The 19,925-nt window shown below is 35.5% G+C and overlaps 1 protein-coding gene across 2 annotated transcripts in view; it reads right to left on the reverse strand.

The window, feature by feature from the left end:
• Positions 1–19,925, reverse strand: part of MMS22L (MMS22 like, DNA repair protein) — a 133,156-nt gene that overhangs the window by 72,539 nt on the left and 40,692 nt on the right. For both annotated transcript variants that reach the window (XM_004422141.3, XM_087443906.1), the window contains exons 12-14: positions 16,915–17,034; positions 14,446–14,672; positions 11,762–12,265 (exon numbers count right to left, since the gene is read on the reverse strand). In XM_004422141.3, the coding sequence (XP_004422198.1) occupies positions 11,762–12,265; positions 14,446–14,672; positions 16,915–17,034 (851 nt within the window). The remainder of the gene's footprint in view (positions 1–11,761; positions 12,266–14,445; positions 14,673–16,914; positions 17,035–19,925) is intronic.

Below are 19,925 nucleotides of genomic sequence, written 5' to 3' on the forward strand. Positions count from 1 at the left end.
CAAATACAGATCATGTCTACTTTTAGATTCAAAGTGTTCCTGTGGACTCAGCCTTGATGGAGAGGTTCTCGAAACTCACAAAAGCAAAGTAAAAGCTCAAAGGTCCACTTCTCGACCTGTTGCCATATTTCAATGGGAGAATAGTTTGGTGATAACTATGGAATTGGCAAAATAAAATAATAAAAATGGTCCAAAAAATTTCAGCTAGAGTAGACACGAGTTTTATTTTTCAATAACTTCAAAAACTTTTCAATTAATTCAGAAGAATGGACTCCTATCATTCCTCTGGAGGTCTCCTCTGCCTACTGGTGCTTAGGAGGCAATAAACAAGGAGGTGAAATTCAGATTATACATTAAATCCATAGCCTGACTGCACAGATACTGTTGTCTACTTTCATGTGGATATCGGCAAGAATTGTTAAATAAGCAGGTAAATTTTGGGGACAACTATAAATCATTAAAATAATGCTGAATGACTGAAATAGTAAAATATGAAATGGTGAAAAGGTGATGGTTTGAATAAACACTTACCTAAGTACCTTTCTCTCCATTTTCTCAGTCTATTTTTCTTGTAATAAATAAATGAGTGCACACCATAAATGTTGCATTTAACTGGTTCACTGATGTACCCCAAGTGCTTATTATAATGCCTGCTATCATAGTAGACACTCATGGATGCTAGCTGGATTTGGTGAATAAACAATTTGTTGAATGAATATATATCCTCTGTAAATTGTAAAAAACAATTACAACACAAAGTAGAAAGCAGTAAAGGACATTAGAGACAAAGTATTAAGGAATTTTAAAGGGAAGAGAGCCTGTTCAAGACTGGGGACACACTGACAACCACACATTTCAAGAGAAGCTTGGAATAAAGGATAATATTATTCACATAAAAATGAAGAAAAGGTAAATGAAGAAAAGCAATATGTACTGAGAGATTATTATGATCCATGTTCAGGACAGGTACAGCATCTAAGTCAGTGCTGTCCAAGAGATCTTCTGCAGTCCACTACAGTAGCCACTGACTACATTACGTACGGCTATTGAGGAGTTGATATGTAACCAGTGTGACGGAGTTGAATTTTTCACTTATATTCATTAACTTAAATTGTCACACGTAGCTAGTATATATGAATAGCAGAGATCTAAGCAGATGTTCACAGAAACATATAAGGCGGGTATTATTTTATAAAGATGTTGCCGAAGCTTAGAAAAGGTTAAGTAACTTCCCAAGATTGCACTGTTGGTAAGAGGAAGAGGGATGATTTGAACTCAGGTTTATTGACCCAAAAGCTTTTTATACGATGCTGCAACAGTAGCAACTCTCAGGCACTGGGAGGGGGTCCTTAAGAAGCAGAGGTAAAAAGCACAACTTGCTGTAGTGGAATTGTCTACTACTGCCTGGAATTCTGGCTCCTCCCATACATGATGCTCATATATGATGCTCTGATTGCATCTCGAGCTCTGATCTATTTACTGCCAACTTCTGAAACTACCTTTCCCTTCTCCCAAATCCCTCTAAGTCTTCTGTTTTGTTTTTTTCCTTCTTTTTCAGTACTTTGCTACTCTGTGCCTCCTGTGACCAGCACTGACCATTTCTGACTTCTGATCTTGACAATTACTTTCATTTCCTGGATTTAACACTTTTCTAATCATTGGTTTTCACATAATTTCTGCTTATTCAGTCCTCTACTGTCCTGGCCATGCTCTGGCCTGAACCCTCAACTGGTTTGACAGGAGAATATAAACAAAGGTGAGAAAGACTTGGAGATTTCTTGAGAACTAGTAGTTCCATCTGACTAAAGTAAAGGGTAATCACAAGAAAAAGTTGCAGACATGGGTAAAGCCAGACTGTAGATGACTCTGAAGACCATGATAAGGAATTTGAAATTTTCAGGGTCCGTTAGGATATCACTAAAGGTGTTAAACACAGAATGACATAAGCAGACTTGTTCTCCAAGAAGATAAATGTGTCAAGAGAATATGAGATGAGCACAAGCAACAAAAGAAAAAATAGATAATTAGGACTTCAGTAAAATTTTAAAAATTTATGCTGTAAAGGACAACATTAAGAAAGGGAAAAGACAACCCACAGAATGGGAGAAAATATTTGTGAATAACGTATCTGATGAGGAACTTGTATCTAGAATATATAAATAATCCTCACAATTCAATAACGAAAAGACAAATAATTCAACTTAAAAATGGGCAAAGGATCCAAATAGGTATTTCTCCAAAGAAGAAATAATGATCAATAAGCACATGAAAAGCACATGACCAACATCATTAGCCACCAGGGAAATGCAAATCAAAACCACAAGAATATACCACCACCTCACATCCACTAAGATCACTACAATCAGAAAGACACTTAGCAACAAGCACTGGCAAGGATGTGAAGAAATTGCAATCCTTATACACTATAGGCGGGAACGTAAAATGGCACGTTGGAAACAGTGTGGCATTTCCTCAAAAGGTTAAACAGAGTTACCATATGACACAGCAAAGTATATACCCAAGAGAAATAAAAAAACACGCCCACACAAAAACTTGTACATGATGTTCATAGCAACATTATTCATAATAGCCAAAAAGTGGGAACAACTCAATGTCCATCAGCTGATGCATGGATACATAAAATGTGGCATATTCACACAACGGATTATTTGGCAATAAAAAGGAATGAAGTACTGATACATGCTACAATATGGATAAACTCTGAAATCATTACTCTAAGTGAAAGAAACTAGTCACAAAATTTGACATGTTATATGACTCAATTTGTATGAAAGGTCCAGAATAGGCAAATCTATAGATACAGAAAGCAGATTAGCAGTTGCTAGGGATGGGGGGTGGGGTTGAATGGGGAGTGACTGCTAATTGGTATAGGGTTTCTTTTTGGGGTGATGATTGCACAAGCCTGTGAACATACTAAAACCATTAATTGTATGGTATGTGAATTATATACTAATAAAGCTGGTAAATAAGTGAATTGTATGATAAGTGACACATTTCAATTTCAATAAAGCTGTTAAAAAAGAGATGGTCTGAGGAGGGAAGGCACTAGAGGCAGGGAGATACAGCAAGCATTGATAATGGTCTAAAAACAAAGGAAATGGTAGTGAGAATAGAGAATGGATGATAAAACAGATCCTCCAAAGAAGACATTAAAAATAATTCTCTTGGGGCCGGCCCAGTGGCGCAAGCAGTTAAGTGTGTGCGCTCCGCTGCGGTGGCCCGGGGTTAACCGTTTCGGATCCCGGGCACGCACCGACACACTGCTTGTCAGGCCATGCTGTGGCAGTGTCTCATATAAAGTAGAGGAAGACAGGCACGGCTGTTAGCCCAGGGCCAGACCTCCTCAGCAAACAAGAGGAGGATTGGCTTGGATGTTAGCTCAGGGCTGGTCCTCCTCACCAAAAAAAAAAAAAAAATTCTCTCAATCAACTGGATATAGAGAGAAAGGAAGGACATACACACATGTCACATTTCTAAATTAAAAACTTACTTTTCTTTTTCTACAGCAGCTCCTTACCTAATCTTAGTAATATAAAAATCACAATTTCCAACAGGTCTATAATTGTGAGGCAATGTTCATATTCCCTACAATCCCGACTTTGTTTTTAAAGAATCTGATTCATTTACACATCAAAAAGCATTTATTGAATGGCCACTATGTTAAAGGTACTATATTAGGAAAGGGTTAAGAACCATCCAAGATAAGTCCAAATACACACACATGTCCATTGAGGTTGCCAGGCATAAAGTGTAGTACAAAGAAATGATTACATCATGGGTTCTTTTGAAAATAATAGTAATGATAATAAGAGCAACATCTAACAATTTATTGACACTTACTAATATGCCAGACACTGTGCTAACCACTTTATATTCATTATTGCATTTAATCCTCAAAATAACCTAGTGAGGTATGTGCTATTAGTCTAATTTTACAAATAAAGCTAAAGATTTAAACACATTTAAGTTTTCTCTTACAATATTTTCAAAGAATCAAAGTACAATTTGCTTTGTACTTATGCAAGGAGAATTCATATCTATGAAACAGAGCTAGTTGGAGACTAAATATATGACCCAAATATTAATTCCTATACATGAAAAATTAAGCAGATAACCTATGTTTCAGCAAAATACAAAAAACGTTCACAAACATTTCCAAGTTAATAGGGTGAACAATTTATTTTATGAATTTATAAAATATGTAACATAAAAGGGCTATAGTAAACACAATTTGCAAAATTCAAGCCTGGTAAAGAGCAAATAAGGTAAAAATACTAATTCATAGTATATATGAAAAATCTCAGTTGAAAGATATATGAAATATTTAATGATGAAAAGGAACCTTTATTTTATATATTCCCCAAATACTAAGATTTATTTTACATTCCCTCAGAAATGCCTATGCTTTCTCTGAATCAACCAAAACTGGTAGATGGATCACTCTTAGTGAGCAACATAACTATTTGATTTTTCAAATAAAAACTGGAAATACATTTTTCCATGGGGCATACCCATGTGCTCTCTTTCCCAAACAATTAGAACACTGCCCCCAAATCTGCATCAAATCAAATAAAAATCTGCATCAAATCATATGTCATATTATATATATATATGTATATACATATATATATAAACACATATGATGAAACAACAGATCAGCAGATATTTTGAGCAATCTGAGATATACTAAGCATACTATGCAAATAAATAACTCTTGATTTGATTATTTTTAAAATCATATCCAGTTTCATATTTGTTTTGTAGTAAACTGTTCTTCAATAATTACAAGCTATTACCCATTCATACTAATAGAACACCCAGTAACAAATGGAGTAAAAGGCTTGCATGCTGTCAAGAGTATCCTTTCTATTTTTCCTGAAAAATAATGTATATTATTTGGCACACAGCAGACCCTCATGAGAATATTTCCTCTTATATCACCTCCTTCCCTACCTAGACAACTCCCAGTTCTCTTACCAAAGGAAAGATCTTAAAAAATTTTTTGTTTCGACTAAATGATACCATATCAATAAAGATTAAAATAACTAGAATTGTTGAGCATGGAAAACATTTGAAGGGAATAATAAACACAGTTCTTCTGCAAGCATGTGCACACAGACACACACACGCACACATGTCCATTCCAAATGTCAAAACAGATATATAACAAATAGATGACCTTCTAAGGTCACAGGAAAAGAAGAAAAGGGATTTAAAAACATATGTACTTTCAAAATGTATTTTGAAGCCAGGAAAAAGAGTCTTAATCTTTTAAGGAGTTGTACTTGAGCACAGTGATTATCCAAAAAAGGTAATCATCCCTGGTGAACTATTTCTTAGTCTCAATATTTAACATTTTAGGCAAGTTTTCAACTGCCTTTAGATTTCTTTGAAACTAGGCTCTTGTTTAATACAAAATAGGATGTCAGTTGATCAATATCCATTTGGCTTAAATTCATAAGTCTGCAACCTCCCTTAAGTGGTAGAACAAACAGGTACAAAGCTTGAAAATTTATTGTTTCTTTTTAAACTCCAAATGATATTTGCAGATGCCAAAAGGCATTTTGAAATCACTCACCCTCACTTCAATAAAAATGAAAAGGGGGGATGGGGAGGAGGGAGAATCTCATGAGGCCTTGTGTGTCAAGTTTTTGCCCAGAGCTAATTTTCATAGCTATGTTATAAAACCCTGAAAATGGAGGTTCATAATGGAAATGCTGACAGACCCTTAACTATAGCAGCATGAATGGATATAATTAAAGAAAAGCTTTTGGCTACACCTAACTCCACAAATGAAAGACTGCCATTTTTACATTAACCTCAAATAACAGCAAGCGAGAACTAGAAATGTGATTCCAGAAAGGTAATGTGAAATGTTAAAGACGACTGCTAAAACTACTTGACATTCCAAGTTTTAAACACAGAGGCATTTAGTTAACATAACCAAGTCAGTATTTTCATAATGCTACTTAATCAGCAATAAAGAATGCTCTGGTGAGCCATCAGCTCCAGTTAGCAGAAAGTGGCATATGAAGTTATTATTTCTTAACAGCCTAGAGGGAGCCGCTTCTCCCTTTAATCAGTGATCTTAGTTCCTTCCTACCTATAATTTCTCTGTCATACAGTTATAAAACTATTACCCAGTTCAACACACACACACTCACACATTTATGCAAGGACTGGTACCTTATTCCCACCTGAATTTGGAAACAGAAGAGATTGCTAAGGTAAAGTATTTCATTCTTTCCTTTGTCAGGGATGCAGCCAGGAATAAATATCATCAATCTATGTAACCTATCTTCCCTATCTAAACCAAAATTCAAAGAATTTAGCTCTGTTCTTAGGAAAAAAAAAGCCTATGCTTTAATTTTTAACAATTATCCAAAATGTTTTTGAACTTTCTAATAACATTAACAGTAATAATATTATAGTATGCCTAAAAGATGCTATGAAAAGATCTTCAATGAAGTTTCAGATTTGGGGTTAAGAAATTAGGAACACATCTCTATGACCAAATACCTAAAGGGCTTTTTCTTGTGTTTCCCCTCCCTGCCTCCCTTCTTTCTTTCTTTCTTTATATGGCAAACAATCCTGAATGATCTCTCCGGCCCTTCGCCAAAAGATTCCAAACTAAAAGCAAGTCTGTCGAGCCGATATCTGCCATGGAAGTGCTCAAGATTGATGGAATAAGATGAAACTATCTAAGTCACAGTCCCTCTTATTATATACTGCAATCAGTCTCACTGAAGAACTGTGTTCAAATTACTATGCAAGCTTCAGAAATTTTAAAGATGGCAGTGACTAAACTATGACAGCATTAATAAAGACCTACACATTTCTATACCATTTTTATTCACACATTGACCTCATACACCTATCTGTTAAAACTGCTCCATAATTTTGGCAATAGAAGTTACATATGATTTGATATTCACTTATAGCAATTGTTTTCAATCACAGTTGAACAGTATAAAACAAAAACAAAAATAAACATTTGTACAAGGAATCAAATGTTATCAACATGAACATTTATGTCCTTTTCTCATAGGTTAGTCCTGAAGATCAACACCACACTCCTTGCCCCCTGCTAGAAATGATAGCAAACTAGAAATTCAAACCAGATCTAGCTGAAAGAAACTCTTAACATAAATGTAACATACTTTCACCTTATATAATCGACAATCTTCGTTATGCCCTCTTGATTCCTACCTCTATATTTCCGAATAGTGACCCCCAGGATTAACACAGATGCACTATAGCTTAAAGTGTACTTGCAAGCAATATTTTTCCAACATTCCTAAAACTTTGGATTTAATGCTAAAAGACTTCTCCTAAATTGAATTTAAAGAGCAAAAATTTGTTTTTATTACAAGAAGTGAAATTTAGATGGTTGAAATGGTGCTAATAAATCAAAGATAAATTATTATTATAAATAAATATTATAAATAAAATGTGATTTACTTGTCCACAGCTCTTTGTGATTTTTTTTTTTTTTTTGGTGAGGAAGATTAGCCCCAAGCTAACATCTGTTGCCAATCCTCCTCTTTTTGCTGAGGAAGATTGGCCCTGGGCTAACATTCGTGCCCATCTTCCTCTACTTTATATGTGGGATGTCTGCCACAGCATGGCTTGATAAGCGGTGCACAAGTCTGTGCCCGGGATCCGAACCTGCGAATCCTGGGCTGCTGAAGCAGAGTATGTGAACTTAACCACTATGCCACCAGGCTGGCCCCTCTTTGTGATTCATTTTTTCCAACGAATGACTCATTAAAAAAATATGTAACTTGCAGAATTATAGAAACAAAGTAATCAAAGGTCCCTATTAAGCAATTGCCCTTTTTTTAGTAGCAAAAATAAAAGGTAAAAGTACTCAGAAGTACATATGACTAGTGGTAATACTTCCAGGTTTGCAAACAGTTTGCAGATTTCATTCATTTAATTACCTCCAAATTTATAAAAATGTAGTGGTATGGTTAGTTTCTGCTTAGTTATCTGTAAACTATTATAAAGATGGTGTAAGGGGGCCGGCCCAGTGGCGTAGCGGTTAAGTACGTGTGCTCCACTGTTGGCGGCCCGGGTTCGGATGCTGGGCGCACACTGACGCACTGCTTGTCAAAGCCATGCTGTGGCGGTGTCCCATATAAAGTAGAGGAAGATGGGCACAGATGTTAGCCCAGGGCCAGTCTTCCTCAGCAAAAAAAAAAAAAAAAAAAAAAGGAGGATTGGCAGATGTTAGCTCAGGGCTGATCTTCCTCACACAAAAAAAAGTAAATAAAAATGGTATAAGAAGGCAGCTGAGGTATAGTGGGTTAGAGTCTGAATGCCAATTCTGCAACTTAACTGTGTTATTTTGAGTCAGTCACAAAAAGTCTCCATGTTAGCATTTCTTCATCTATAAACAGGGATAACAGGGTTGGTAAAGAAATAAATGAGATGGTATTTGTAAACTGTACATCTTTTAAGAATAAAAGAATTATTCTTGTGTTTCTAGTTACTACTTTTGAATAATGACCAAAAAAGTTTCAGTTAGGAGCTTAAACACAAAAAGAAGTTAGTAAATTAATACAGTAAGAAATAAAGAAATAATAATTTCCTATTTCACTTTCTTTGTATTTCCATTTTTAAACCTCTCCAAACTTCAAAATAAGTCTCTTTCTTCTATTACCAAGTTTCTATTAACATTTTTAACAAACTTCTGTGTTTATCTTAGAATTCACATTTTCTAAATATACTCCATACGCTAATCTAAAAATGAGAAAGGAGGCTTTCTCATACACTATCAGGGAGAGTGAAAACTGGTACAAATTTGTTTTTGTAGGAAATCGGGTAATATCCAACCACATTTAAAATGTACATATACCAATTTAATCTCAGGAATTAATCTCCAGATATACTTCCACAAGTAAACAGGGAATGCATGTATAAAAATGTTAAATAGAACTGTGTTTATAATAACATAAAATGGGGCCGGCCCGTGGCTTAGCGGTTAAGTGCGCGTGCTCCACTGCTGGCAGCCCGGGTTCGGATCCCGGGCGCGCACCAATGCACCGCTTCTCCCACCATGCTGAGGCCGTGTCCCACATACAGCAACTAGGAGGATTTGCAGCTATGACATACAACTATCCACTGGGGCTTTGGGGGAAAAAAATAAATAAATAAAAATTAAAAAAAAAAAAGAACATATATAATAACATAAAATGGCAAACAATATAAATTTCCATTATTTGGGGATTGGTTAAATAAAGTTTGGTACACCCATATAATGAAACACTAAGTAGCCATTAAAATGAATTAGATAGGTCTCCATATACTAACATGCAAAACCGTCTAGGAAATATTAAGTGAAAAAAGGAAGTTGCAGAACAAAGATCATCCATTTTGTGTTTTAAGCCTATAACTAGGACAAATTCTAGAAGGATCTATCAGAAACCATTTTACTTCTATTGAGTAGAACTAGAGCCATGTTATCAATCTCAGCACCACTGAGGTTGGACCAGATAATTCTTTGTTGTGTGGGCTGTCCTGTGCAGCCTAGGATATTTAGCAGTATACTCGACCTTTACCTGCTAGATGTCAGTAGCATCCCCCACCCAGTTGTGACAAAACCTTCTCTAGACACTGCCAAATGTCCCTTGGGGAACAAACTCACTCCTAGTTGAGAACCACTGAACTAGAGAATAAAAGAATGAAGAAAGGAAGAGAAACTTGCACTTGTCACCTTTACTTGTCGTTTTTTTTTCTTTCACCATTTTTACTATGACACTATATTAAATTTGCAATTTAAAGAAAAATTTAACAAAAAAAGATTCCCCAAAACTTCTAAATAAAAAATTAAATTAATAGTATTTATAGGATATGAATCTTTGTTTAAAAAAACACCTATGTAAGAAGAAATACAATTGTTAAGATGATTAAAAGGGACATATCCATCATCTTCAAGGAAAAGGCAGAAAGATATATGGATTCTGCCACTTGGTTTCCATGACTGCCTCTTCTCAAGATGCTCATACACCCCCTTCATTTTCTATTCCTTTGCCCCCTAAATCTTTTGGAGCCTGTAGCTCCTTATCACCAGGATGGTTCAGACCAGCAACCTCCTCTTCCTTCTTGTTTGGTATATTCAGACAAATACAAATACAGTCATGCACTGCTTAACAACGGGGATACATTCTGAAAAACACGTCATTAGGCAATTTCGTCATTGTGCAAACATCAGAGTGTACTTACACAAACCTAGATGGTATAGCCTACTACACACCTGAGCTATATGATACTAATCTTAGGAGACCACCATCATACACGCGGTCCATTATTGACCAAAACGTCGTTATGTGGTGCATGCCTGTATAAATAAACAAACCCAAAATGGTACCAGAAATATAGAAATTTCTAATTTTGCCTAGGAAGCACTAGGAAATACTATTTACCACTTATTTAAAAATTGAACAAACGAAATGAATTTGGCACTTGGGAAAGTATACTATCTAATAAACTCTAGTAGCGTTTATTAAAAACAAACAAATGTGGTTTGTGGTTAAGACCCAGAATTAGTAAAAGCTTCTTTTAATGAAGTTGGTTATTCATTTACTTATCCATCTATCGATCTATTCAAAAATTTGAGGGTTTAAGATCCGTTGATTAATACGGCTTACAATGGGGGATAAAGGGATGATTATGTGATCAAGAACTCTGGCTAAACCTTCAGAACTTGAACTGTAAGAGCTGATGAATATAAAAACTACATAAAACCTAACAAGGAGTGAAAACCTGTGGATTAATCAGTATGGACACACAGCCCAACGTAAAGCAAATTAAGTAAATTAGCAATAATTAAAATTCGTAATGAATCAATTTCCAAAATTTAGAAACTCTATTAAGCTTAGTACCTTTGAAAAACAGATGCTACTTCTGTAATGTGGTATTAGGAAGAGGGAAACAGTCTCTTCATTACCTTCAGACATGATTTTAAATAAAACCGTATTTCTATATATAACTTTTACAAAACTTTTCAGTGACAGCGACTAACTACACAGAGTGGTAGTATCTAACTTCTTAACATGCACTTCAAAGGTAAAACTGTTATGTGAAAAGATCGTTAAAGGCAATAAATGTCATAACCACTGTTCTTCTCCATTATTGTTTGGGTCTGAGTGTATCTGCATATTTGCATATTTTAAGTGGATCTGAAAACAATATAAGTTTTGTTTAGGTGATTGGTGTTATAAATAGAACAATCCAATCTTAATCTCAGAATAAACTGTTTTAGCTGGAAGTATTTCATGCATCTGAGGCTACAACTCTGTTGCAAAATATTTAAAGAAACTTACCTTTTTTTAATGGTACAGTGTGGCTAAAACCTACTTACGGGCACAAAATTGCATATGTTTCAATAAAAGCCACCTCAGATTTGAGCTCATCATCTTGCTTAGAATGTCTGAAACATCCTGTGGCTAATCATACTCTTTTAGGGGAAGTAGAAAGGGAAGGAGAGGCGAAGAGGCATAGCTCGGGGACTGCCCCAGAGCTGCTCTGAATTTAGCTTTATGTGTTTGCCTATAAGCTTTCATTTGAAGAACTACCTTTTGAAAACTCCTGATTTACGCCAATGTAGCAGTAAAACCAACTCCTCTTTCTACATTTGGATTTCATGAGTATGTCAAAAGGAAAACTTTAATATAGAATCAACATAGGTGATGATATAAAACAAATCAATATATTAGCATAGTACTGAAAAACATACCTGATTCTGGCCAGAACAGCTTGTAGAAAATTCAATACTGTCCTAAGTTCAGATTCTTGACAAGCTCGCAGAAGCATACTAAATCCATCATTAAGCAGTTTTTCATGGGAAGGATGCAAGCAACAGCTAGTCTCAAACACTTCTTGAACACCATCCATATAGATAGACAGAAATGTCCAGAGAGTCTGTCTTTGTCCCATGTCATCATTCTTAGATACCAAGAACTCCTTTGCTTTCTCCCGGAAGGCACCTGAGAATTTCTCAGCCAAAACACTAATGTCCAGATTTTTCTGGGTATACATCAAGAGGAAGGCCATCTGACCCTTCCAAATGAGAGAAGACGTTAGAAAGGCAGGCTTGAGGAACTTCAGAAGGCCTAGAACATGACTTGCTACGTCTTCTAACTCTGCAACAGCTGCTAACAGTAAAAAAAGATTGAAAAAATTCTGCAGACCAACTTCAGTTAGTTCTTCCATTCTTTTGTGATGGAATTTAGAATATATTCTGTAAAACATAAAAAATTGCTTGAATAAAATTGTTTCAGTCACAAAAATCCATCTTTTAAAATAACATTTCACTCAATACTCATGCCAGTCTCATTACTTTAAATTTTTAGCTGCTACTTCATTATGGTGCTGCTTTGTCACTTTTCCTACTTAGAAAACAAGCTCACAGAATACCCCTACCTTCACAATTCTCAACGATGCAGCAAATCATCTATAAGTGAATTAAAGAATTTAGTGGCTTTCCCAAAGGACATTAGAAATGCTCTTTTCATACAGTACATGGCTTTTCCTATTATTTTAGTCCTTCCATCACCTTTCTTTTTTAATTTTTATTGACAAATAAGAAAGAATATATAATCTTTTAAGTACAGTTTGTTGTGCTCTACAGAAATCTCAACAGGGCAATTTTATGTAATAATTTTCCTTAAACTCTTTCTCCTTCTGCTGCTCAAAAAGACTTGCTCTTGCTATACTTACACCCTAAGACAATTCGAGGTGCTAGAAAAATTATTTTTACCTACTGACAAAGAAAAATTGTTAGTGTTCAAATGTTGAAGACTAGCCATTTAAACAAATCTCTCATCAATACTACTTAATTTAATAGCTGATGTATTATTTAAGAGATTAGAATTGAAAACCATTCATTTTGAGTCCTACTTACAGATAGTTAAATTTTGTAACTCTATAATTGTTTTATTCAAGATAGAAACGATTAATGTTCATGAGAGGTTAAATGTTTATTTATAAAGAACTAATAGAGCTGATAAGCTCCTGAAAGTAAAGATCTGCTTAATTATCTTTATATCCCCCATCACTTCCACTATAGTGCTTGGTAGATAGTATTTCCTAATAAATAGACTCGTTATTGAACGAATTCCAGTGATTTCTTTTAGCAATCAAGTTCTGAGTATTATGTCTTGCATAAAACGATTTTTTTTGTGTGTGTGTGAGGAAGATCAGCCCTGAGCTAATATCCATGCCAATCCTCCTCTTTTCACTGAGGAAGACCGGCTCTGAGCTAACATCTATTGCCAATCCTCCTCTTTTTATCACTTTTTCTCCCCAAAGCCCCAGTAGATAGTTGTATGTCATAGTTGCACATCCTTCTAGTTGCTGTATGCGGGACGCCGCCTCAGCATGGCCAGACAAGCGGTGCGTCGGTGCGGGCCCAGGATCTGAACCTGGGCCGCCAGTAGTGGAGTGCGCACACTTAGCCGCTAAGCCACAGGGCCTGCCCCCATAAAATGATTTAAGATCCAAAAACAAACTGGTAAACAGAACAAAAGAAAAAATTACTGTTTGAGCCACATTATTATTGGAGGTTTAACAAAAAAGCCACCATTAAAAAAGAATATTCTGAATAAAAAAATCCAAGCTATCACCATAATCTTGCAAGAATTATTCACTGCGGGAATCAAATAGGAATTTCACTTGGTGATTCTTGAGAAGTCCCAACTTAGAATAAGAAGTATTCTGCTGTGACCACATAAGCTGAGCAAGTGGTAGATGGCAGTGTCCTGCACAGAGAGGGCTAAGAGAAACGCTAATCGGCAAAGGACGTAGAACAAGGGAAGACAATTAAAACTTATACCCGCTAAACAAGCAAAACTCTCAAAAAAAGAAAACAGACGGATGTGACCAAAAGTTCATTGTAGCACACCAGAAATGAAAACTGAGCATACTCCCCAAATGAGAATATCGTACTGTACCCTGGTTAGTTGTCATTCAAGCAAGCAGGGCTTGTGGGACTGTGGGGCTCAACGAACACAAAGTTTTATAGGTTGAATCTAGTACCTGCCAATGTAGGAGTTGGAGATGTTTTTTATTTCTATAATTTTTAATAAAATGTATGCAAATAATTACATAATAACATTACAATTAATTTTGGCAAGAAAAACAACAGTTCTCTAATATCCCTGGCACTTAATATATGAAATTTCAACCTTCAGCACTGATGAGATAAATAAGAAACTAAAATCCTCCACAAGTTATGGATATTAGGTTTGTTCCTTCTTATAACAAATTGGCAGGATCCAAAAGCTCCATATTTTGCTGTTACATTAAGGAATACATTTTAAATGTGTAAACCATAAGGACCTCCAAGCACAAGTTAAGTTAAAAAATACTACTCCAAAGATACCAGTGAACATTCATGACAAAGAAAGATACAGCACACACCTTCCTTTGACTTGTTTCCAAGGATGAGGGCCATTGTTCTTCATTGCCTTCTTAAGAACTTTTGCCAAAATGCAAAGGAAAATGGTGTAACTACTGTTGGATTTATACAGGTCATGATCTTGTTTATCACAACAGCAGGTCTTCACCATTTCTAGCATAGACAAGGGTGACTTAATGATATTTACAAGGCCTTTCAAAGGAAGCCAAGAAATACTGAAAGAACTATTCTAAAAGCAAAAAAGACAGAAAACAAGTATTAGGTCTCTAAGTAAATAAAAATGGAAAGCCGCAAATCCCAATGAGCTCTTTAAAAGTTTGACTCATCTTAATCACAGAAATTACACAGCCATTACCACGTATCCCCCCAAAATAAAAATTCCATAAAAGCACAAAACTTCAAGGGGTGTTCAAATTCCTGGATTATTCACAGAATGTCTTTTAACAATTGGTTTGTCCAAATTAGGATACAAACAAGGTCCACACACTGCATTTGGTTGATTTGCCACTTAAAGCGCTTTTATTCTATAAGTTTCCCAAGATTTTTGTCATATCATTTATTTTTATATCAGGTCATTTATTGTAGAATTTCCTACATTCTGGATTTAGCCGCTTGTATCTCCCTAGGTTCACTTAGTGTATTTTTTATCACCTATCTTTTTTGTAAATTGGTGGCTGTATCTAGAGGACTAATCAGATTCAGACCAAATTTTTCAGTAAGACTCTTTCATTGGCCATCCTGGGTACTTCCTATTGCAATTAGTAAAGAGGCACGTAAGTTCCAACTGTCATTCTTTTTGTGATTTTAAGATTGATGATGTTGTCAACTTGATCTATCCATTTTAACGATCCCCACCAGCCTTTACCTTAACGGTTTTAGCAGCCATTGATGATCACTGCCCAGATGCCTTATTTCATCAGATGTACAAAACAGTGATTTTTCTAATTCTATCATTTCTTCTGAATTATTCATCAGAAATTTGGTTACTCTAAAATATAGTATATATTTTCCTTTATTTACAGTTTTCAGAATAATGCAGTTTTTTTCAGAATAACTTTTCTAAAAGCATCATAAACTCAAGGATTTAAACATATCTGATATGTTGTTTAATCCACAGCAGTCATTATTCTTTCTTATGCTCAAATTTATCCAGCGTTGGTCAACGGGAACTTCTTCAAGTTGGCTCCTATGCCCTTTTGACATGACTCCAGCTTACTTGGATACCTTCTCTGCTTTCAGATACGACAAGATACTCTAGACTCATCTTATACACATTCTGCCTCAGAACTAGAATCAGTCATTTCTCCAACTAGCCTAACATTATGCTTCAGAGAAAGGTATTTTTCTCATTTTTAATAAGCTCTATTACATACAAACCCAAATTTGTAATTTATTCGTAAATCTTCCATTTCATTTTTCTATCTTGATTGAGGGGTTCACTATTTACCCAGAACCCAAACATTCCAAATCTTCTCTTCTCTCTGCACACAACAGGTAACTAAATTCTTTAAATCCACCTTTACAAATTTTATCTTCCAAATTTATCCTCTGCTTTCTAAATCCATTGTCCCTATTTTAATTCTCACTCACCACATTATTTGTTTATTCTATTACATTGGACTATTAACTTATCTGTACCCAATTCATTTAAATCAATTTCAGAAAAAACTTTCTCAAATACATACCTAATATGTTACATCCTTGCTTTCCAATGTCTCCTGAATAAATCATAACTCACCTGCCCATTATCTTCAACTCTTCATAATCTGGCCCTAGAATACCTTCTCTATTTGCCTTTTCTCCTGTCTTTCTCTATAGTCATCTCAGACCTATCATTCAGAACTATTTAACATGATAGGAATAGATCATGTCTTTTCATGTCTCCATACATTTGTCCACACTGTTCCTTTTGTCTGGATGCTCTGCTTCTGTACTTGGAAAATTCCACTCATTCCCCTGGCCAAGTTAAAAAATTATGACCTCATGAAGTCTTCCACAAGTCCATACCCTGGATTATACTCTCTCCTCTGGCATTCCACAGTATTATAACTTTTCTCCCACAGTATAAGTGTATCTGCGCACTAGCCTATAAGCTACGCAAATGCCAAGACTGTATCTTATTCAGGATAGCATTAACTGTTCAATGTGTTGCAAGCAATTAATAATTGTTAGAAAACATTTATAAATGAGGAATTTTAAAAATATCTTTCTGGTACAATTTTGGCTACTCTGCTTACTCTGACTCTTAAGAGAAAAGGGACACCAAATGTTCCATTCCCTTATGTCAACGCTCTATGGATAATGCTTGTGAAAGATCAAACTAGTCTTGAGCTACTCTAATGTACTTTGCAAAAAATTAACTATTTTAGAAAAATCCATAATTATTCATAATTAAGCAAGGAAAATATTCCTCAAATATCATGTACAAATTCTTCAAATTCCTAGAACAAATTCATACGCCATTTACTCACCAGGTTCTTACTATAATATTCCCAGAGAGTGGTGACAATTGTAATGTTTGGCTCCCAGAAATCACAAAGTGTCAAACAACAGTGAAGATACATTCGTAATTGCTCTTCCAGTATACCATCCTAAAAAATAAAGTGAAATTGTGAGGAAGTAAATGGGCTCTGGTGACAAGAATATTACCAGTTGATAGTGTATCGAATAACCTTCTAAAAAGAATATGAATATATATCACCAAATCATACCCATTCTCAACTTCAGACCAGAAGGTCTGAGTCAGCATAAGATATACTTCTAAAACTTTGCTTTAGAGATCATTAATGTAGTCAGATAATGAAAATTACATAGCTCAATTGGACTTTTAACTCAATTATTCAAAAATTACAATAGATGTTTCATAATTGAACGGTGTAGAAAACCCAGAAACTGGAAAAAAAAACCCAAACTAGAAAGAAGTAGTAAAAATGATCTAATAATTAAGATGTACACAAATCCAGAGGACTTGGTCACACTTAAGTCCTAGGTCAAATTCTTCATAGGATTATAAGAGTTTTTCTTTTATAAAACCAGAGGATTGGCAGACTACATATATTTTAACCTTTTTGGAAATGGCAGCAGGGGAAAGAAGTAGAAAAAAATTAGACACTTTAATTTAATCTAATCTTCTGTGATGAAATAACCATGCGTGCTTGCTGAAAAGTGACATGACATGCCACTGAATTCCAATCATTCAACAATTATTTATTTAAAGCTTTCTTCATACCAGGCACTATTCTAAAGTACTAGGCATAGAGCAACAAACAAATCAAACATGGTACATGCACTAATAGAACTTACACTTTTGGGGAGAATAGGAAAAGAGGGCACCAAAACAAACAGGATAAACGGAAACAGTTATAATTGCTGTGAAAACCAAAACAAAGCAGGGTAATGTGGCAGAGTAATTGGTAGAGGATGTGGATCATTATTACATCAGGGAGTTATGAATGGAAAGGCCTTTCCGAGGGTGACATTTGGCTAACTGATTGAATGAAAAAGAGCCAACCATTATGCATAAAGATACATGCACCCCTGTGTTCATTGCAGCGTTATTCACAATAGCCAAGACTTGGAAGCAAGCTAAGTGCCCATCAAAGCACGCATGGATAAAGAAGATATGGTATATATATACAGTGGAATACTACTCAGCCATAAGAAACGATGAAATCCAGCCATTTGTCACAACATGGATGGACATTGAGCATATTATGCAAAGTGAAATAAGTCAGAGGGAGAAGGTCAAATACCGTATGATTTCCTTCATTAAGTAGTAGATAACAACAACAATAAACAAACACATAGAGACAGAGATTGGATTGGTGGTTACCAGGGGGAAGGGGGGAGGGAGGAGGGCGAAAGGGATAATTCGGCACGTGTGTGTGGTGATGGGTTGTAATTAGTATTTGGGTGGTGAACATGATGTAATCTATGCAGAAATAGAAGTATAATGATGTACACCTGAAATTTATACAATGTTATAAACCAATGTTACTGCAATAAACAAAAAATTAAAAAAAAAAAAGACCTGAAAAAAAGCATTCATGGAAGGGAAAACACATGGAAAGTTCCTGAATTAGTAAGCTTGGTATTGTAGGGTTAAGTCAGAGACAGTCAGGGACCATATGTCATTTAAGGCTTTACAGGTCTTGGTAAGAAGTATAGATTTTATTTTAAATATCTTGGGAAGCCACTAGAAGATTGTAAGCACAGGAGTGACGTGATGTGATTGTTTCAAAAATACCACTCTGGATCACACATGGTGAATGAATATAGTGGACAGGAATAGAAGCAGGAAGACCAGTTAGAAGGTAAACAGTGACACTTCCAATATAACAGAAAAGCAGACTGAGAGGTCAAGTATAAAGCAGACATGTTGGGAGATATGAAGGTGCGTGGCATATAGTAAGCTCTAAATAAATAATTGTTGAATGACTGGGATTCAGTGGTGTGTCACTTTTTAACAAATATGCATGGTTATTTCATTACAGAAGATTAAAGTGTCTCCTTTTTTCTTTCTACTCCTTTCTTCTGTCACCTCAAAAGGTTAGGAGGCAATTCTGTGAAACCATAAGACTGAGATAAGCAGACAACTTTAGAGATCTGTTTGGCAAGAGAGGCAATGGGACTTGTTGATGAGTTATATTAAGGTATGAACGAAAGACAGCAATTAAGGAGAACTCCCAGATTTTAGCAAAGACTAGGGGAGGAACAGATGAAAGAGTACACAGTGCAACCAAGTGGCGATATTAAGAAAATAATTTGACATATGCATCTAGAGCTCAAGGGAAAAGTCAAAGCTGTTGATATAAATTTGAATGTTACCTTCATAGTGATGGTTTTTAGAGCTAAGAGGTTAGATAAGATCAACCAAGGAAAGACTAAAGATGGAAAAGTGAAAAGGATCCAGAACTGAGAGCCCTTTGCTATTCCAACATTTAGATATCAAGCAAAAGGAGAAGAGTCTATAAGCAAAAACCAGCAGCCAATGAAGTAGGAAGGAAACCAGGCATCATAGAAGCCAAGAGAAATGTTCAGAAAGGAATGGGGTCAAAAGAGTTGAATGTTACTGAAAGGTTAAAATGAGAAGAAAGACGAACTCTTAGATTTGACAATATATGGAAGTAATTGATGGCCTCAACAAGAGTAGTTTCAGGGAGCTAGAGACAGAAGCTTAGCTGGCAGGCTGAAGAGATAACAGGAGGTGAGGAAGCAGAGATATTTAAGTGAAGATATATAAAGTCCTTAAACAGGTGAGAAGAGACAAGATCCAGTGCACGTGGAAAGGAATTAGCCTTTGATAGAAACAGGGCCACCTCCAATATAATAGAAAAGCAGATTGAGAGGTTGAGTACAAAGCAGACATGTTGGGAGATCTGAAGGTGCAAAGATGCCAAAGATGCAAAGTCTCAACTGACTCGTTCCATTTTCTCTGTGATTTACAAGGCAAGATGCTTAGCTAAGTTGATTGGGGCAGAGC

This window comes from Ceratotherium simum, chromosome 19, assembly GCF_057802395.1.
Source record: "Ceratotherium simum simum isolate JZ-2026a chromosome 19, ASM5780239v1, whole genome shotgun sequence".
Classification (NCBI taxonomy): domain Eukaryota; kingdom Metazoa; phylum Chordata; class Mammalia; order Perissodactyla; family Rhinocerotidae; genus Ceratotherium; species Ceratotherium simum.